Source organism: Cnephaeus nilssonii (genome assembly GCF_951640355.1).
Source record: "Cnephaeus nilssonii genome assembly, chromosome: 4".
Lineage (NCBI taxonomy): Eukaryota > Metazoa > Chordata > Mammalia > Chiroptera > Vespertilionidae > Cnephaeus > Cnephaeus nilssonii.
In genome coordinates, this window is record NC_137075.1 from 107,791,019 (window position 1) to 107,806,320 (window position 15,302).

Sequence of the window (15,302 nt, forward strand, 5' to 3'; positions counted from 1 at the left end):
AAAAGCTAAGTGTCATTCCCAAAAAAATGTGTAAAAAGTCACAGTTTCATATTGAAATTTGTATACTTTTAAACTTGTATAAAGATTTAAAGAATTTAAATGGATCTTTATACATGTGCTGAACCAGCCGCCCGCCCTCCCTCCCTCCCTCCCTCCCTCCCTCCCTCCCTCCCTCCCTTTCTCCCTCCCTTCCTTTCTTCCCTCCCTCCCTTCCCTTCCTTTCTCCCTCCCTTTCCTCCCTTCTTCCCTCCCTCTCTTTCTCCCTTCCTTCCCTTCCTCCCTCCCTCCCTCCCTCCCTCCCTCCCTCCCTCCCTCCCTCCCTCTCTCTCTCTCTCTCCCTCCCTCCCTCCATCCCTCCCCTCCTTCCTCCCTTCTGTCCGTGTCCAGTGTCCCTGTGCACGGTGGGGCCTGTGAAGACAAGCAGCTCCTACCCTCTGTGTGCAGCCAGCGCAGGGCGCAGGTGCCCTCCCGTCAGTGCAGGGAGCTGAGGCGCTGCCGTCAGAGCCTCCGAGTGAGAGTGAGGGTGCAGCTGTGGGCAGGAAGTGGGGTCCTCTGCCAGGCGTCCAGGCAGAGCCCAGCAGCCGGCGGCTCTGCCTGCCTCCCTGTTAGGGCGGGAGGTGCGGTGACGTTGCAGCCTGTGTTTGTCATAGACTGTTTGGAGCCGTGGTGAGGCAACACGCGTTTACGGTCCACTTGGCATTTTAATTTTTAGTGTCACATTCATCAAATCTGTGTATTGTGCAGGCGCCCCCTACCGAGACCGTCCCTCAGATCAGGAAAGAAAAGCACAGCACTCAAGCTAAGAACCGAGCCAAAAGGAAACCTCCGAAAGGGATGTTTCTCTCCCAAGAAGACGTGGAGGCCGTGTCTGCGAACGCCACCGCGGCCACCACGGTGCTGCGCCAGCTGGACATGGAGCTGGTCTCCATCAAGCGCCAGGTACCCGCCCGGACGGGGGGCTGACTAGGCCTTAGGGGTTCACTGTTCACACACGCGGATGGTCTCCTCCCCCACATCTCCAAAGGGCACTGTCCCTCAGGAACTGGGCAGAAGGTCTTCGTCCTGGCTCACCGCCTTTTCTTAAATTCACTTTGAAGTCGATGTTAAGTGTGTGCATATAAATGCTTGTGTGTGTGTGCTCGCCGTTTCCACACGGTGCACACGCCCAACTAACCTCTGTCTGAGCCTAGAAATGGCCGTTGGCTCCGAAGCCCCACTCGCGTCCCTTCCGGTCACTGTCACCCCAAGCACAGCGTCGCCCCGCTCCACTCGTGCCTCTTGCTCACCCCGCCTTCTCCAGGGCGTGGCTACTATTCTGACTTTAAAACCACCAATGATTGCGATGCATTTTTGGATTTTATAGAAAAACGAGAGGCCCGGTGCACGAAAGTCGTGCACAGGTAGGGTCCCTGGGCCTGTCTGGCTATCAGGGCCGATCGGGGCCTTCCTTCTTTCCGCACCACCTCTGGTGGGCAGCGCACGTCATAGCGAGCCATCGCACTCCCAAGGGGACTGTTTGCATATTAAGCTTTTATATACATAGCTATATAGATGACATGATGTGGTTTCTTGCATGTCTGGTTTTCATGTAACACGTGAGAGCATCCGTGTGTGTAGAGCCGTGGTTCTCGTTCTTCCTCACTGCTGGGAACTGTACGGTAGACGTGTGGGCATTGCAGATGACACAGGTGAACATTCTTTTATGTGGCCCTGGCGCCGTGTGTCCTGTGGGGAGCGTGCATGTGTCCAGCCTCAGAGCGGTGAGTGTGGGGCCGTGCGCAGGTTCCGAACCACCACTGCTGAGGCGTGCTGGGCACTTGTTCTCTGTGGGGCGCTGTCTCGTGCCTGAGAGAGTGCCGGCAGCATCCCTGGCCTTCACCCCCCGATGCCGGCAGTGCGCCACCCGCGTGACCACAGAACTGGCCCACAGCGTTGCCAACTGCCCGGGAAGAGGGGCGCAGAGTGCCCGTTTCTGTTTCAGGCTTGGCTTTCCCTCTCCTCGTGGTATCTTTTGAGTCACAGAAGTTCTTAATTTACGTCGCCCAGTTTCCCATTCTTGTCTTCTCTGGTCAGTGCTCTTTGAGTGCTGTTGCCAACCTTCCTTAGGTAAGGAGGATGTTCCGGCACGTGGTCCTAGCGTTGTTTTCCTTTTACATTGAAAAATTGTTCATTTTATGTTATTTTTTTCAAAACATCACCATTTATTCCCTCTATGCCTCATCCCCCTCCACTCATCCCTTCCACCCCCCCATCATCACTGCTGTCCATGTCCATGAGTTCTCGCTCTCTCCTTTTTTGCCCCGTCTCCCTCCCCAACCATACACCTCCCCCCCCCCCCCAGCTGTCAGCCTGCTCTCTCTCTGAATCTGTCTGTTTTACTTGTTAGTTCAGTTTGCACATTAAATTCCACATATGAGTGAAATCATATGGTCCTTGTCTTTCTCTGATTGGCTTATTTCGCTTAGCATAATGTTCTCCAGGGCCATCCATGCTGTCGCAAAGGGTAAAAAATTTTCTTTAAAAAAAAAAAAAATTCTTTTTACAGCAGAGTAGTATTCCATTGTTTAAATGTACCACAGCTCTTTTTCTTTCTTTCTTTTTTTTTCTGTTTTAAGTCTTACGGAATTTTTTACTTTATTTTATTTTTTTGGTACCACAGCTTTTTAGCCACTGGTCTACTGATGGACACTTGGGTTGCTTCCAGATCTTGGCTGTTGTAAATGACGCTGCAGTGAACATAGAGATACACATATTCTTTTGAATTAGTGTTTTGGGTTTCTTTGGATAAATTCCCAGAAGAGGAATCACTGGGTCATAAGGCAGTTGCATTTTTCAAAGTTCTTATAAAGTTTGGGTATTAACTCATCAGATACATCGTTGGCAGATACGCTCTCCATGGAGCGGGCTGTCTTTTTATTTTGTTGATGGTTTCCTTTGCTGTGCAAAAACTCTTTAGTTTGATGTGGTCCCATTTGTTTATTTTTTCTTTTGTTGCCCTTGCCCAAGGAGATATATCAGAACAAATATTGCTACGAGAAATGCCCGAGATTTTACTGCCTGTTTTCTTCTAGAATGTTTATGGTTTCATGTCTGCCTTTAAGTCTGTGACCCAGGCTGAGTTCACGCCCGCGGTGGAAGGTGGTCTGGTGGCCTTTGTCTGCGTGTATGTGTCCACGCCTCTCACCGCGTGGCCCTCAGTCCGCCCGGGGGTCCTGTGTGTGCTCTGCGGGCCGTGTGCTGCGCGGCTTCTGGTGAAACTCTGCTGTGTGCGGAGAAGCTTGCCCTTCCCCGCCGCAGGGCAGGCCTTGGTTTTCCGTGCAGCCCCGCCGTCGGTGCGGGTTTCCTGTCCGCTCGTGGTCCGTCTGTCCGTCTTCACGGCATGTGCTGCCGGAGGGAGAGTGGAAGTCGGGTCTGGTGGTCCAAGTCCTCCAGGGTTGTCTTGGCAATTCATGGCCCTTCGTATTTCCATTTAAATCTAGAATCATCGTCTCAACTTCCAGAAAAATAATTCTGCTAGAACCTTGATTGCGGTTGTACTGAATCTAGAGGTCAAAGTAGAGAATTAACACCCTCTGACCCATGAAGCACCCACACTTACAGGGCCTTCAGCTTCTCTGCATTCTGTTGTTTTCAGTGCATAGGTCTTACCTAGCCTTGCTAGTTGTTCCGAGGTATTTGGTACTTTCTTGATGTTCTTGTAAAGGACATTGTTTCTTAAGTTAACCCTTTTCTGCCCTGCCCCCTCACTCTTTCTTCCTCTCTCAAATCAATAGAAAGAGAAAAAAAGTAACCCTTTTCTGTGTATTTATGCTAGCGTGAGAAATAGCGTGTGGTTTGGGCCTAATTTTGCCTGAAATGCACCTGCGTAGCCTCCTATCGCCCTTTTCTGTGCTTCCCCTCTCTGCCTGCCCGCCCTTCCCCCCCCCTCCCTCTGTCCTGAGGGTTTACTTTAGTTTTTGCTGCTGTGACTTGCTTGAAGGTCCAATAGGAGGCCAGCGCTCACTTTGGGGATGAGAAGCGTGGGGCCAAGGCCGGGCCTTGTGGTGCAGGAGGGAGCGGAGCCCAGGACGCAGGCCCGGCCGAGGCTGGGCTCCTGGCGTGGCGGCCGGCACAGCTGCACTCTAATCGCGGGGGAACCGCTCAGCTTCCGGCCTCTTTTCAAAGAGGAGGTCAGTCCTCGCTGCCCGCCCTCCAGGGTGCCGAGGGCCACGAGCCCTGGAGCCACCCGCACCGTCCAGGCTCTTCAGTGTCGCTGGCCCCGCCTCGGATCCTCACCTGCTGTCAATCACTTTCCTGCCACTTCCTCCTGCGGCGCAGAGCCCGGAGCCCCACCCTGCCCGCTGCCCGCGGACCAGCCCGCGTGCCCTACCTCAGAGCTGTTTTATTTTAAAATAACAGTCTTTTCTCTCTTAGATTCAGAACATTAAACAGACCAACAGTGCTCTCAAGGAAAAACTCGACGGGGGGATTGAGCCGTACCGACTCCCCGAGGTAGGCCTGTCAGCGTCATCACAGAGGCCCTGCCCGGGGTTTCCCGTTGGAGGGTCCCAGTCGCACCTCTCGCCCTCTTGGGGAAGGTGCGGACGGCCTCGGAGCCGAGCCGGTGTGCGGCCCTGGCCTGAGAGGGTGGCTGCTCCTAAGGAGGGTGGCTGCTAACAGGACTCGTTTGGGTGTCCAGGTCACTCAGAAGTTCAACGCGCGCTGGACCACAGAGGAGCAGCTGCTCGCCGTGCAAGGTATGGCGTCCTTGTCGTGGAGAGCTTTCGGGAGAGACTGGTGAGATCCCCCCGCCCCCGCACCCCCGTGCCCCGGTGCCCAGTGCACTGCTCACGGGGCAGCAGACTCCGGGGTCAGGTCTTGCCGTGGGAGTCCTTGTTAGCCGCAGCACCCCCCGCGGGCCTCAGATTAGAGCTGGTGTGGGGTCAGTGTTACGGGCTGAGAGGTTCACTCAGCAGACTGCGTGTCGGGGTGTTGTGGTCCTGGGACCTGAGAGGTCGGGTGCAGAGTGCCCACGCCCGTAGTCATTGCTGGGCGGCGTGTTCACGGGGCGCGGCTGGCAGGGCCCCTGACCTCTGGTGACCGTCTGTGGGTGTGGCCAGACCGCCCCTCGGCCTGTAGGTCCCCTTATCTCATACAGGAAGGCCTCCGCGGGGGTCATCCTTTCTCTGTGCTGAAACCACTGTTCTCTTCAGCCATCAGGAAATATGGCCGGGACTTCCAGGCCATCTCGGATGTGATTGGGAACAAATCAGTGGTACAAGTGAAAAACTTTTTTGTAAATTATCGACGCCGCTTCAACATAGACGAAGTTTTACAAGAATGGGAGGCGGAGCACGGGAAAGAAGAGGCCAACGGGCCCAGCGGCCAGAAGCCCGCCAGGTCCCCGGATGGCGCCATCAAGGTCCCCGAGGAGGAGGAGGAGGTGAGCCCGCAGCACGCTCTTCTCCGCCGGCCTGCCCCTTCCCGCCCGTCCCGCTGCTGACGTCCGCACGCCCGCGGGCAGGTTCCCGGTCTCAGCGGTCAGTAACTTGGCTTTAGCCTGTAAAGGCCATGATCTGTGTGCGGAGTTCATTCAGGTGTTTGTCCCTGGGTGTTCCTTACATTTGACTTCCTGGACACATCCCTCATGTCACCCTGGTTCCCCCAGCCACAGGCTGGCGCACACTCCCACCATCTCTGAAGCTCGGAAAGCGCCCTGCGGGGAGCGGAGAGCTGCCAGTGCCCGCGTGCCCGCGGAGCGCAGCCCATACGCGGTGCCGCCGCCTCACTGCCGGCTCACGGACTGCTGTGCGTTCTGCCCGGCTGCGGAGCGGGCTCACTGCTTCCCCGGGGGCAGTTCTGGAGCGGTTGGCGGGACGGTCAGGGTGGTGGTCAGGCAGGTGGACAGGCTTGTTCTGTTTCCCACCCGTGGCCTGGCCTGGCCTGGCCTGCCTGGCGGCACAGGGCCCGGTCATCGCAGGTTGCTCACTGAGCTGGTCGCTTCCCGGTTAGCGTGGCTTCACAAGGAAAGTCCCTCTCCTCAGGCCTCCCGCAGCCTGGGGATGCCCAGGCACCCGTTCCCTGCCGCTGTGCTGTCCTCCGAGAGCCGGGAGCAGCCCGAGGCCCTCCCGCCCTGAGCGGGGGAGGGTGCGGGCCTGTGGGCAGCGCGTGCTGACCCGGACCGCTGGTCAGAGTGAGACCAGCCCCTGCTGAGAAGCCCTGTAGGAAGTGTGGCCGATGCGAGGGTCCCGGCCAGTGGCGCGGGGCCTGCCTGCAGCCCTGGCTCGCAGCAGCATCTGAGCAGCACGAAGGCATCTTCGTCTTTGGCCGTGACTTTGTCCCGTGCCAGTTGCCCTTTAGCAACACAGCGAGGTCCTGAAGTCCTGGCCTCCACTCAGAGGCGTTGAGGGTTGAGGCCTCCCGGGGGCAGGACATTCGAGATTGCAGAGAGAAGGCTCTCCTCCGTGCGCGTGCCCTTCAGACTGAGAAGGTCAGGAAGCCCCGGGTCTGGGCTGCTGAGATCCAGGGTTCGCTGAGGAGCCAGCGGTGGGCCCGGGGCTGGGAGTGTCAGAAAGGGCAGAGCGAGCGCTGGGACGGAGGTGGGGAAGGAGGAGCTCCTCGAAGTGAGTGGACGGCTCTGTGTCGCTCGGAGACGGCTTGCGATGGACGCCCAGCCCCCCGGAACCTGAGCGCCCTGCAGGGTGCGTGTGCAGCTTCTGGATGCGGGGCCGTTGTTTCCTGGCAACAAGACGCCACGAGGGGAGCGGGGCCTACAAGGGACCTTTATGCTGGAGGTTGGGGGTGGGAGTCCGGCTTGAAGACGGGGCGGAGAGTGGAGGAATGCCGTGGCAGCTGTGACAGGGTCCTGCCATCTTCGAGGTCTTAGGTGTCCTGTGTCCCCGCAGGAGCCCGGTGGCCTCCAGCCGCGCTGCCCTCGCCGAGCACGCGCTCACTGCCCTGGCCGGGTTCTGTTTGTCCTGGGTGCTGGGCGCCGTGACTGTGGATTCTGCAAGGAGGCGGCTGGAACGGGCAGAGCCAGGCTCTGAGCCGGGCATCTGGCTGCAGGGCCACGCTGTGCAGCCGCCGCCTGGGCCGCCTCAGGAGCTCTGCTGTGCCCGCCGTGTGCAGGGCAGGCAGCCGGCCCACCCCTCGCCGTGCAGGACGCCAGAACAAGCCATTTGCATCGTTTCCTGCCCTTCTTTTATAAAATTTTTTTTTTTATTTCAGAGCAAGGGAGGGGGAGAGAGGGATAGAAACATCAATGATGAGAGAGAATCATCGATTAGCTGCCTCCAGCAAGCCCTCCATTGGGGATAGAGCCCGCAACCCAGGCATGTGCCCTGATTAGGAATTGAACCGTGACCTCCTGGTTCAAAGGTCAACACTCAGCCACTGAGCCACGCCGGCCGGGCTGATTCTTTGTTCTCTTTTCCTCAGGCTGCTTCTGTTCTTGACGTCAGATATGCATCTGCCTCCTGAGAAACTCAGGCAGCTTCCCACACTTGGTATGGGCGTCTGTGTTACCCAGATATCAGGTATGACAAGGCATCACCTAGCCATCTGCTCACATCTGTGGACAAGCAGCTATTACCAAAAATGGCAACACTTCCGGTCCCGTGCTACATCTGCCTTAATTCTTTGCTCGTTCCTCCATGTCGGCGCCACTAGCTGGAGAGCTCGTGCATCTCACGCGCGGTCTACGCGCTGGGATCTCGCGGCTGCACGGCGCCCTGGCCCGGGGCTGCCTCCCCAGGCGGAGCTCCGGGCCCCATGGCAGCTCTCCCCAGCCGTCCGCCGCTTCAGAGCAGGTGGCCGCCTGGCAGGCACGCCTCTTCCTGCATGGCCCGGATCGCTCCTTTGTGCATCATGTCATTCTCAGCAACTGGACCTGCTGGCTTCTAGAGGGTTCTCTGGTCCGGTTCGGAGGCCCCACCTAAGAGATCATGTTTCTGGACATCACCGTGCGTGCAGACTGCATTGTAACCTTCATCGTGCCAAACGTCCCGATTCGGTCCTGCTTCCCAGGAGCGGGCAGTGGTGGCTGATATGCCCGTCCGCTGGCCCGCTCCCTCTGCCTGCCCGGCTGGCCCACAGCTGGCTCGCAGCAGCTCTCGTTGGACCCGTAACTTAAAAGGAACGTGGACTCCACCCTCGGCCTTCAGCTCTCAGCATGGCAACCCAGGATGGGTGCCGCCCTCTTTTCCCGCTTCCCCCCCCAACCAACTCCAAGAGACTGGGTCCGTACACTGCGCTGGTGCTGTACACTTGGACTTGGTGCCTTCTCCTGGGGCAGCCGCGTTCTCAGTCCTGTTTCTGCTTCAGTGTCGTAGCTCCTTCGCGTCCATTGCTTGCCAAAGATGACATCCCCGAGCGTAAGAGAGCCCGCCGCTGCGCCCGACGGAGCAGACTTAGGTGTCAGGCAGTCCACACGGGAACAGAGTAGCCGGGAGGGTTTCTAAAAGTGCACGTTGTGCCCCTCCTCCTGGGCAGCCTGGCTTCTGCCTTCGCTCCACACCCCTTGGTCCTCAGGCCCGATGAGGCCACAGGGCCCCGCCCTCTCCCACAGCGTAGCACAGAGCGAGGCGTGAGCAGGTGGCTGGTGCTGGTGAGCCCGCGGTGAGAGCAAACAGCCCGCAGGGGTGTGCACTGCCTGGTTGGACTGGGAGCAAGTGAAACTTTCTAAGAAACGTCCCGGGACGTCCAGAGTCGCTTCTGCTCTCAGCCGACCCGGAGCGGCTGCGGGCTGTGGTGAGCCTGCCCCCTCCCCCAGCTCCGCCAGCACTAGACATGCTGCAGGAGCGTCTGTGGCCGTTTTCCCGTCATTTAAACACTTTCCTGCTTTCAATACCAAAAAAGAAAGAAGTGCGAGGCTTTAAGGCGCATAAGCAAGTCTTAAGAATTTAAAATATGCAATTAAAATCGGATGTGTTTTGACTCTCAAGCACCTTGCCTTTTTTAAGTCAGCTGATTTTAGGAAGAGGGTCAGCTAGAATCATAGCTTGTTTGGAATTGGACCTTTGGTTTAAAGGAATCGACAAAGGTCATTCAGAAGGGGCAGTAAGGTAGGACTGTCTGAGCTCGCGTCCTCTCCCTGCACTGGGAGTCCGCGCAGGTGAGGGCAGTCGGGAGGCAGAGGGCCGTCCAGCCACGGTCCTGCCCGGGCAGGGAGCGAGATAACACTAGGAACCACCCACACTTGGCCTCCTCTGCATCGCAAGCCGGCTGTGTGATTGCAAGTGCAGGGGACCATGGGAGCGCTCATACGTTTGCACATCGCCGTGGGGGACACGGCCTGGGCAGGGGCTTTAGGCTCCTTGCTTCTTCTCGCGGCCTCCCTCCCCCCCGCCTCCCTCCCGGCCTCCCTCCTCCCCGGTCAGCAGGGCCTCCTGCAGGGGCTCTCACTGCCTGCAGGTTGTCCTCCCCTCGGCCCAGGCTGTGTTCCTTGGGAACTGGTCCCCCTGGCCGTGGGGAGCTTGGTGCCCGTCCTGCGGCGAGGCAGGGCCAGGCGTCGGCCTGCTTGGCACCACGTGCTCTTTGGTCTTCACCTGCTTCGGCGCCACCGCGCTGGTCTTCCCGCCGGCACAGCAGCTGACGTGGGCTCTGTCTCCCAGGAAAAGGGGCCTGCGGTTTCCATCCGCCAGAAGGAAGAGATGGCGTCTTGGCCTGGCTGCTGGCTGCTGGCTGCTTCCTGCTTCCGCCGGTTTCACACCTAAGACAGCACTGTGTCCGCAGCTGTTCTCACTGTCTTTGCAATGATGTAAATGCAAGAAACCACTTTGCTGAAAGCGAGTGACTGGTCTCACCGATGTGAAGACCCTTTTAAACATATCAAGACTTCGGTGCATCACAGGCGTGCGTAGGGTGGGAGGTCAGGGACCATGTTCCCTCAGCTTTGTCTTCTTAAAGAGTATCAATGTGAATGTCATAATTATATCTATTTTTGTGCAAGATCTCTCCTAAGTATAAGTTATTGTGCAAAATATAGTACCATTGAAACAAATGATAGTTTTAGTTTAGAAATCCTAAAAGATATAAATTGTATTGCATATGCATTAAAAGTTTGTTTTATTTAACTTTATGTAGCTGTGTGAAGTGTTAGGTAGTTTTTCTCGCTTCTCCATGGAAACACCTTGTTACTTGAATGCCGTGCAGGCTGGCATGAAACGGTGATCAGTTCTGTAATGCAGCTCTTACCCAGGGAGCCGCCGCCTCCCGGACTGGCCAGGAGCCGAGGTCGGGCGGCACCGCTGGGCGGGCTCGCTGTGGGTGTCACCCAGACGCCAGTCCCGGGAAGTGCTTTGATCGTTTTTAACCTGTAAGACCCTTTGATGCTCACAAACCTCTAATCAGAAAATTCGTATGAAGATATAGTTGGTTTACAACCTGACTGCGGGACAAAGCAAGCAGTTTCCTGTGTGTGTAAAGTTTCCTCAGATGTCACACGCCTGTAAGTGTGCTCGTTGTCACTTTAAATTCCACCTACCCCCTATTTTTGTCTTTCTGAATATCACATGTACTGTCGGTATAACCGTGCACCAAAAAGAAGCCACCAGTGCGTACACTGGCCAGACCTGCCTGAGCGCGGGAGCCGAGCCGCCTTCCTCTCCAGCCCCTTGCCGAACCCTAGGACCCAGGATTCAAGCTTTTGTTCTGTTTTTAATGCATTACTTTATTTATATTCATACCTGAGTCCCAAATTTATAAAACAGCTCTAAACCTGTATGCAACAAGTAAAAATGACACATTCTTAAGTCATTGCCATCACACCACCGACGCCTTCGTTTCCGAGCCGCTGAACCTCTGCTCTGCGGGTGACGGCGTCGCCACCAGCCGTGTTCTTAATGGTTCGGGCCCGTGGGCCTAAATGGCATATAGGTTTGTTCCCGGTTCACCGTATGCGGGGAGAGCAGCGGGTGACAGTAGTGGCTCCACCGTCCTCCTCGTGAGCCTTGACGGCTTCTGGTCATTCTACCGGCTCGCTTTGGAGCAGAGCACCCCTCGGCCCCAGCACAGCGGCCCCCCGAGGGAAAGCCCATCGCTGCTTCACGAGCCTTCCCACCCCGCCAGCAGGCCCGTCCCGCCGGGCTTGGCTCCGTTCGCGGCCTCTCTTTCCCGGAATGCGAAGGGCGCGCCCGCATCCCGGCGCCAGCTGCGTGTCCGCGGGGCGCCCTCCGGGTGGAGGAGCCTCCTGGGACCACAGGCGCTCCGTGCACCCTTCACTCGCGGACTCAGGTTTTCTCGTCATGAGCCGAAAGGTTGGTCTTTGGAACACCGAATAGTTCCCTTATCTTACCCAAAAATTTCAAAGTATGAAACCTTAATGTGAATACCAGTTTTTCATCCCTGGAACAAATGGAATGACAGATGCCTTGCACTATTCTTGGACTAATCCCCACGCCTCTGGACCATGAGGCGTTCCCTCCCTGTGTGTCTTCCCGGAGGATGTCTGTCCACACGCAGACACGGGCCCCTCGGTCCCCGCAAGGACACGGTTCACCGCCCTCCGCGCCCTCTGCGCACGCTCCAGACGCGTTGGACTGGAAGGCACGTGGCTGGCCGTGGTCCGGCCCCATCAGGACCACGTCTCCTGACACTCATGGGGGTTGGGGTGCGCTCAGTCCTGGAGGAAGCCCGTGGTGGCAGCCGGCCTAGGGCCTGGAGGCTGAGTCCATCCGCACTGGCTCCCCCGCACCGGCCTGGGCAGACTGCGGGCCCGGGGGTTCTGGAGGTTGGGAAGGTGGTCCCCTCCTTCTCCACCCCACTGCCTGCTTGCCGGCTGCCCCATCCCCCACCCCCAGTCACGCCTGAAGCCCAGACTCCAGCTTTTAATCATGTGCAGCTTTGCCTCAAGCCCACCCCAGGCAGCTCGCTCCTCCGAGCCAGGCCTGGACGCCCAGCAGCGGGCACCCCTGCGCCCGGCCCCCCCTTTCCCATCCGACAAAGCACAACCCCGCGGCGCGGCCCGTCTCTGCGCGCCCTCCCGGGGCGGAGTGCTTTGTGGTTGCTAAAAACTTAGGGATTTTGAAAGATATGTAAGGTTAAGTTTGACACGATAATGGAGATGCTGTATATCTTTTCAAGTGATGAAGTCCACCTGGGGATTTCAAAGAAAAGTTGTAATATGCTGTGTGAGTAATATTTTACTGTCTCTGCCGGTTCCCCATGTCAGCACTCATCATGTGACTGTTCATAGCATGACCATTGCTTAGCCATTGGAGGATAACATTTGTTAGTGGAGATCGGAGAAATTTATTTGTGAGATTCTGCAGAGTTCATTTTTCTATTCCCAATATTTGCTGAAGTTAAATAAAAATTTTCAAGCCATTGATGTAATAAAATATGAAACAACAATTTTCTGCACCCCCTCTCCATCAGAGCGGTACCCCACCCCCTTGCCTGGGCCCTGAGGTTCTGAGTGTGGACACAGCCCTGTGGGGTGGGGAGGCCTCTGTCTCCCTGAACCACCTCCTTTCCGCACGGTGGCCTCACGGCTGGGATCGCACTGAGGTGCCGAGCCCAACAGCTGGCGAGGACCGAGGGCTGCGCCGAAGGGACCCCAGGGCAGGGCCGGTCCTCTGCTGGGACAGCCCCTTCGCGCGCAGCTCTGCAGGGCTCACCTGGCCACAGCCGAGGCCACCTCAAACATGCAGGGTCTAGCCACTGAGCCCAGGGTCCTGGTCCCCGCTCCTGCGCCCTGGGGTCACTTCAGAACCAAATTACTCCAAACCCTCCGTCCCCCAGGCTGCGCTCGGCTAGGCCCTTGGCCAGGGCAGCACATGTGAGTGGTCCTCCTCCCACCAGCCTGTCAGGGCCGTGGGGACACAGAGAGGGCGTGACCACGCCCACGTGGGACTCGATTGTTCGTGGCTTCCTGCCTCCATCCGTCCAGTGAGTGCATGTGCTAAAAAGAGCCAGCCTGCCCAGACCGTGAGGCTCAGTGGTTGAGCGTTGAGCATTGACCTATGAACCAGGAGGTCATGGTTCGATTCCTGGTCAGGGCACATGCCGGGGTTGCGGGCTTAAACCAGTAGGGGGTGTGCAGGAGGCAGGCGATCAATGTTTCTCTCTCATTGATGTTTCTATCTCTCTTCTCCCTCTCCCTCTAAAAATCAATAAAAACATCTTTTTGAAAAAAGGACCCAAAAAAGTTATATGTGGAGTTTCAACTGCATGAGGGGTGGGTGCCCCTTACTCCCGTGTTTACGGGTCCACTCTACCCTGGCGCTGGCAGAGGGGATGGGAACTGAAAGGGAGTCTGAGAAGCCAGGGGCCCACAGAGGGAATAACCTAACTGCAAACTGACTGAAACCCGCCCCGCCGGCCTGGCTCAGGGGTGGAGCTTTGACCTATGAACCACGAGGTCATAGTTCAATTCCTGGTCAGGGCACATGACTGGGTTGCAGGCTCGATCCCCAGTGTGGGGCATGCAGGAGGCAGCCCATCAATGATTCTCTCTCATCATTGATTTTTTTTTTTAATCCTCACCAGAGGATATCTTTCCATGATTTTTAGAGAGGGAAAGACAGAAATATCGATGTGAGAGAAACACATTGATTGGTTGCCTCCTGCATGCGCCCAACCAGGGCCAGGGCCAAGGAGGAGCCTGAAACCAAGGTACCTGCCTGGGTACGAGGAATCGACCCCGGGACCCTTCAGTCTGCAGGTCGATGCTCTATCCACTGAGCCAAATTGGCTAGGGCCATCATTGATGTTTCTATCTCTCTCTCCCTTCCTCTCTGAAATCTGTAAAAATGTTTAAAAAAAACAAACTTGACTGAAATCCTTGAATGAGTGCCCAACTCTACAGGCAGAGGGGCGTGCACCCCGCCCCAGGGAAGCTGGTAACAAAAGCTGCTGCTGGAAGCTGAAGGGACTGAGCAAATTCAGCTGCTGCAACTGTGGGGTAAGACGGAATTTGTAGTTTGAATACAGGCCAGTTACCTGTGCTCCAAAACAACAACAAAGTAATCATTACGAGAACACAGCAGAATCCAGAATCACTACAATGTCTTATTTTCAACCAAACCATGCAAAGAAGCAGAAAAATGTAGGATCAGGAAAAGCATAGAAATTGTCGCCAAGTGGACCATGGTGCTGAACTTAGCAATCACTTCAAATCATATTATAAATATGTATCAATAATCAAGGGATAATTATTTTAATGAGTGAGCGGATAAGGAAGCTCAAGAGATTTTTTTTAAAGTTAAATGGAATTTCTAGAGCTGAACAGTATGAAAACTAAAATGAAAAATGTGTGTTTTTAGATGTTTTTTTTTTCTGTTCATCAGATTTTTTATTCACTTGATTTTTAGATTCACTTGTTGATAGATAGGTATTTGTTGTTCATAATTTTTATCTTTACCATTTTATTATTCCTCCTCTTAAAGAATACCCTTCAGCATTTCGTATAATACAGGTTTGGCAGTGATGAACTCCTTTAGCTTTTTCTTATCTGTGAAGCTCTTTATCTGACCTCCAATTCTAAATGAGACATTTGGATGTTCTGTGTCTCTCTGACACAGAACATTTTTTAATTCCACACCTCCTCCGAATCTAACCCAGTAATCTTGGTTGTAGGTTCTTGCTATTCATCACTTTGAATGTTTCTTGCCACTCCCTTCTGGCCTGCATAGTTTCTGTTGAGAAATCAGCTGACAATCGTATGGGTGCTCCCTTGTAGGTAACTAACTGTTTTTCTCTTGCTGCTTTTAATATTCTCTCTTTGTCTTTTGCTCTTGGCATTTTAATTATGATGTGTCTTGGTGTGGTCCTCTTTGGATTCCTTTCGTTTGGGGTTCTCTGCGCTTCTTGGATTTGTAAGTCTATTTCTTTCACCAGGTAGGGGAAGTTTTCTGTCATTATTTCTTCAAATAGGTTTTCAATATCTTGCTCTCTCTCTTCTTCTGGCACCCCCATAATTCGGATGTTGGTACGCTTGAAGTTGTCCCAGAGGCTCCTTACACTTTCTTCATATTTTTGGATTCTTTTTTCTTTTCCGGTTGGGTGTTTTTTGCTTCTTTGTATTTCAAATCTTTGACTTTATTCTTGGGATCCTCTGGTCTGCCTTTGGATCTCTGTATATTATTCTTTATTTCAGTCAGTGTATGCTTAATTTCTAGTTGGTCCTTTTTCATATCCTTGAGGGACTCACTAAATTTATCAACAGTTTCTAGAAAATTCTTGAAAAAAACTTATAACCGTGGTTTTGAACTCTATACCCAGTAGTTTGCTTTCCTCCATTTCTGTCATTTGTGACCTGTTTCTTTGGCTCCGCATTTTGGCTGCTTCCCTGTGTTGATAGAGTGGCTTTGTGTGCTAGGTGT

General features: G+C 55.1%; 1 protein-coding gene across 1 annotated transcript in view; it reads left to right on the forward strand.

Annotated features, from left to right (window-relative positions):
- Window positions 1–10,057, forward strand: part of RCOR1 (REST corepressor 1) — a 105,376-nt gene extending 95,319 nt beyond the window's left edge. The window contains 5 exon segments of the mRNA XM_079767885.1: window positions 745–939; window positions 4,414–4,491; window positions 4,679–4,736; window positions 5,193–5,422; window positions 7,417–10,057. Of these exon segments, the coding sequence (XP_079624011.1) occupies window positions 745–939; window positions 4,414–4,491; window positions 4,679–4,736; window positions 5,193–5,422; window positions 7,417–7,458 (603 nt within the window). The 3' untranslated portion in view covers window positions 7,459–10,057.
- The last annotated feature ends 5,245 nt before the right edge of the window (window positions 10,058–15,302 follow it).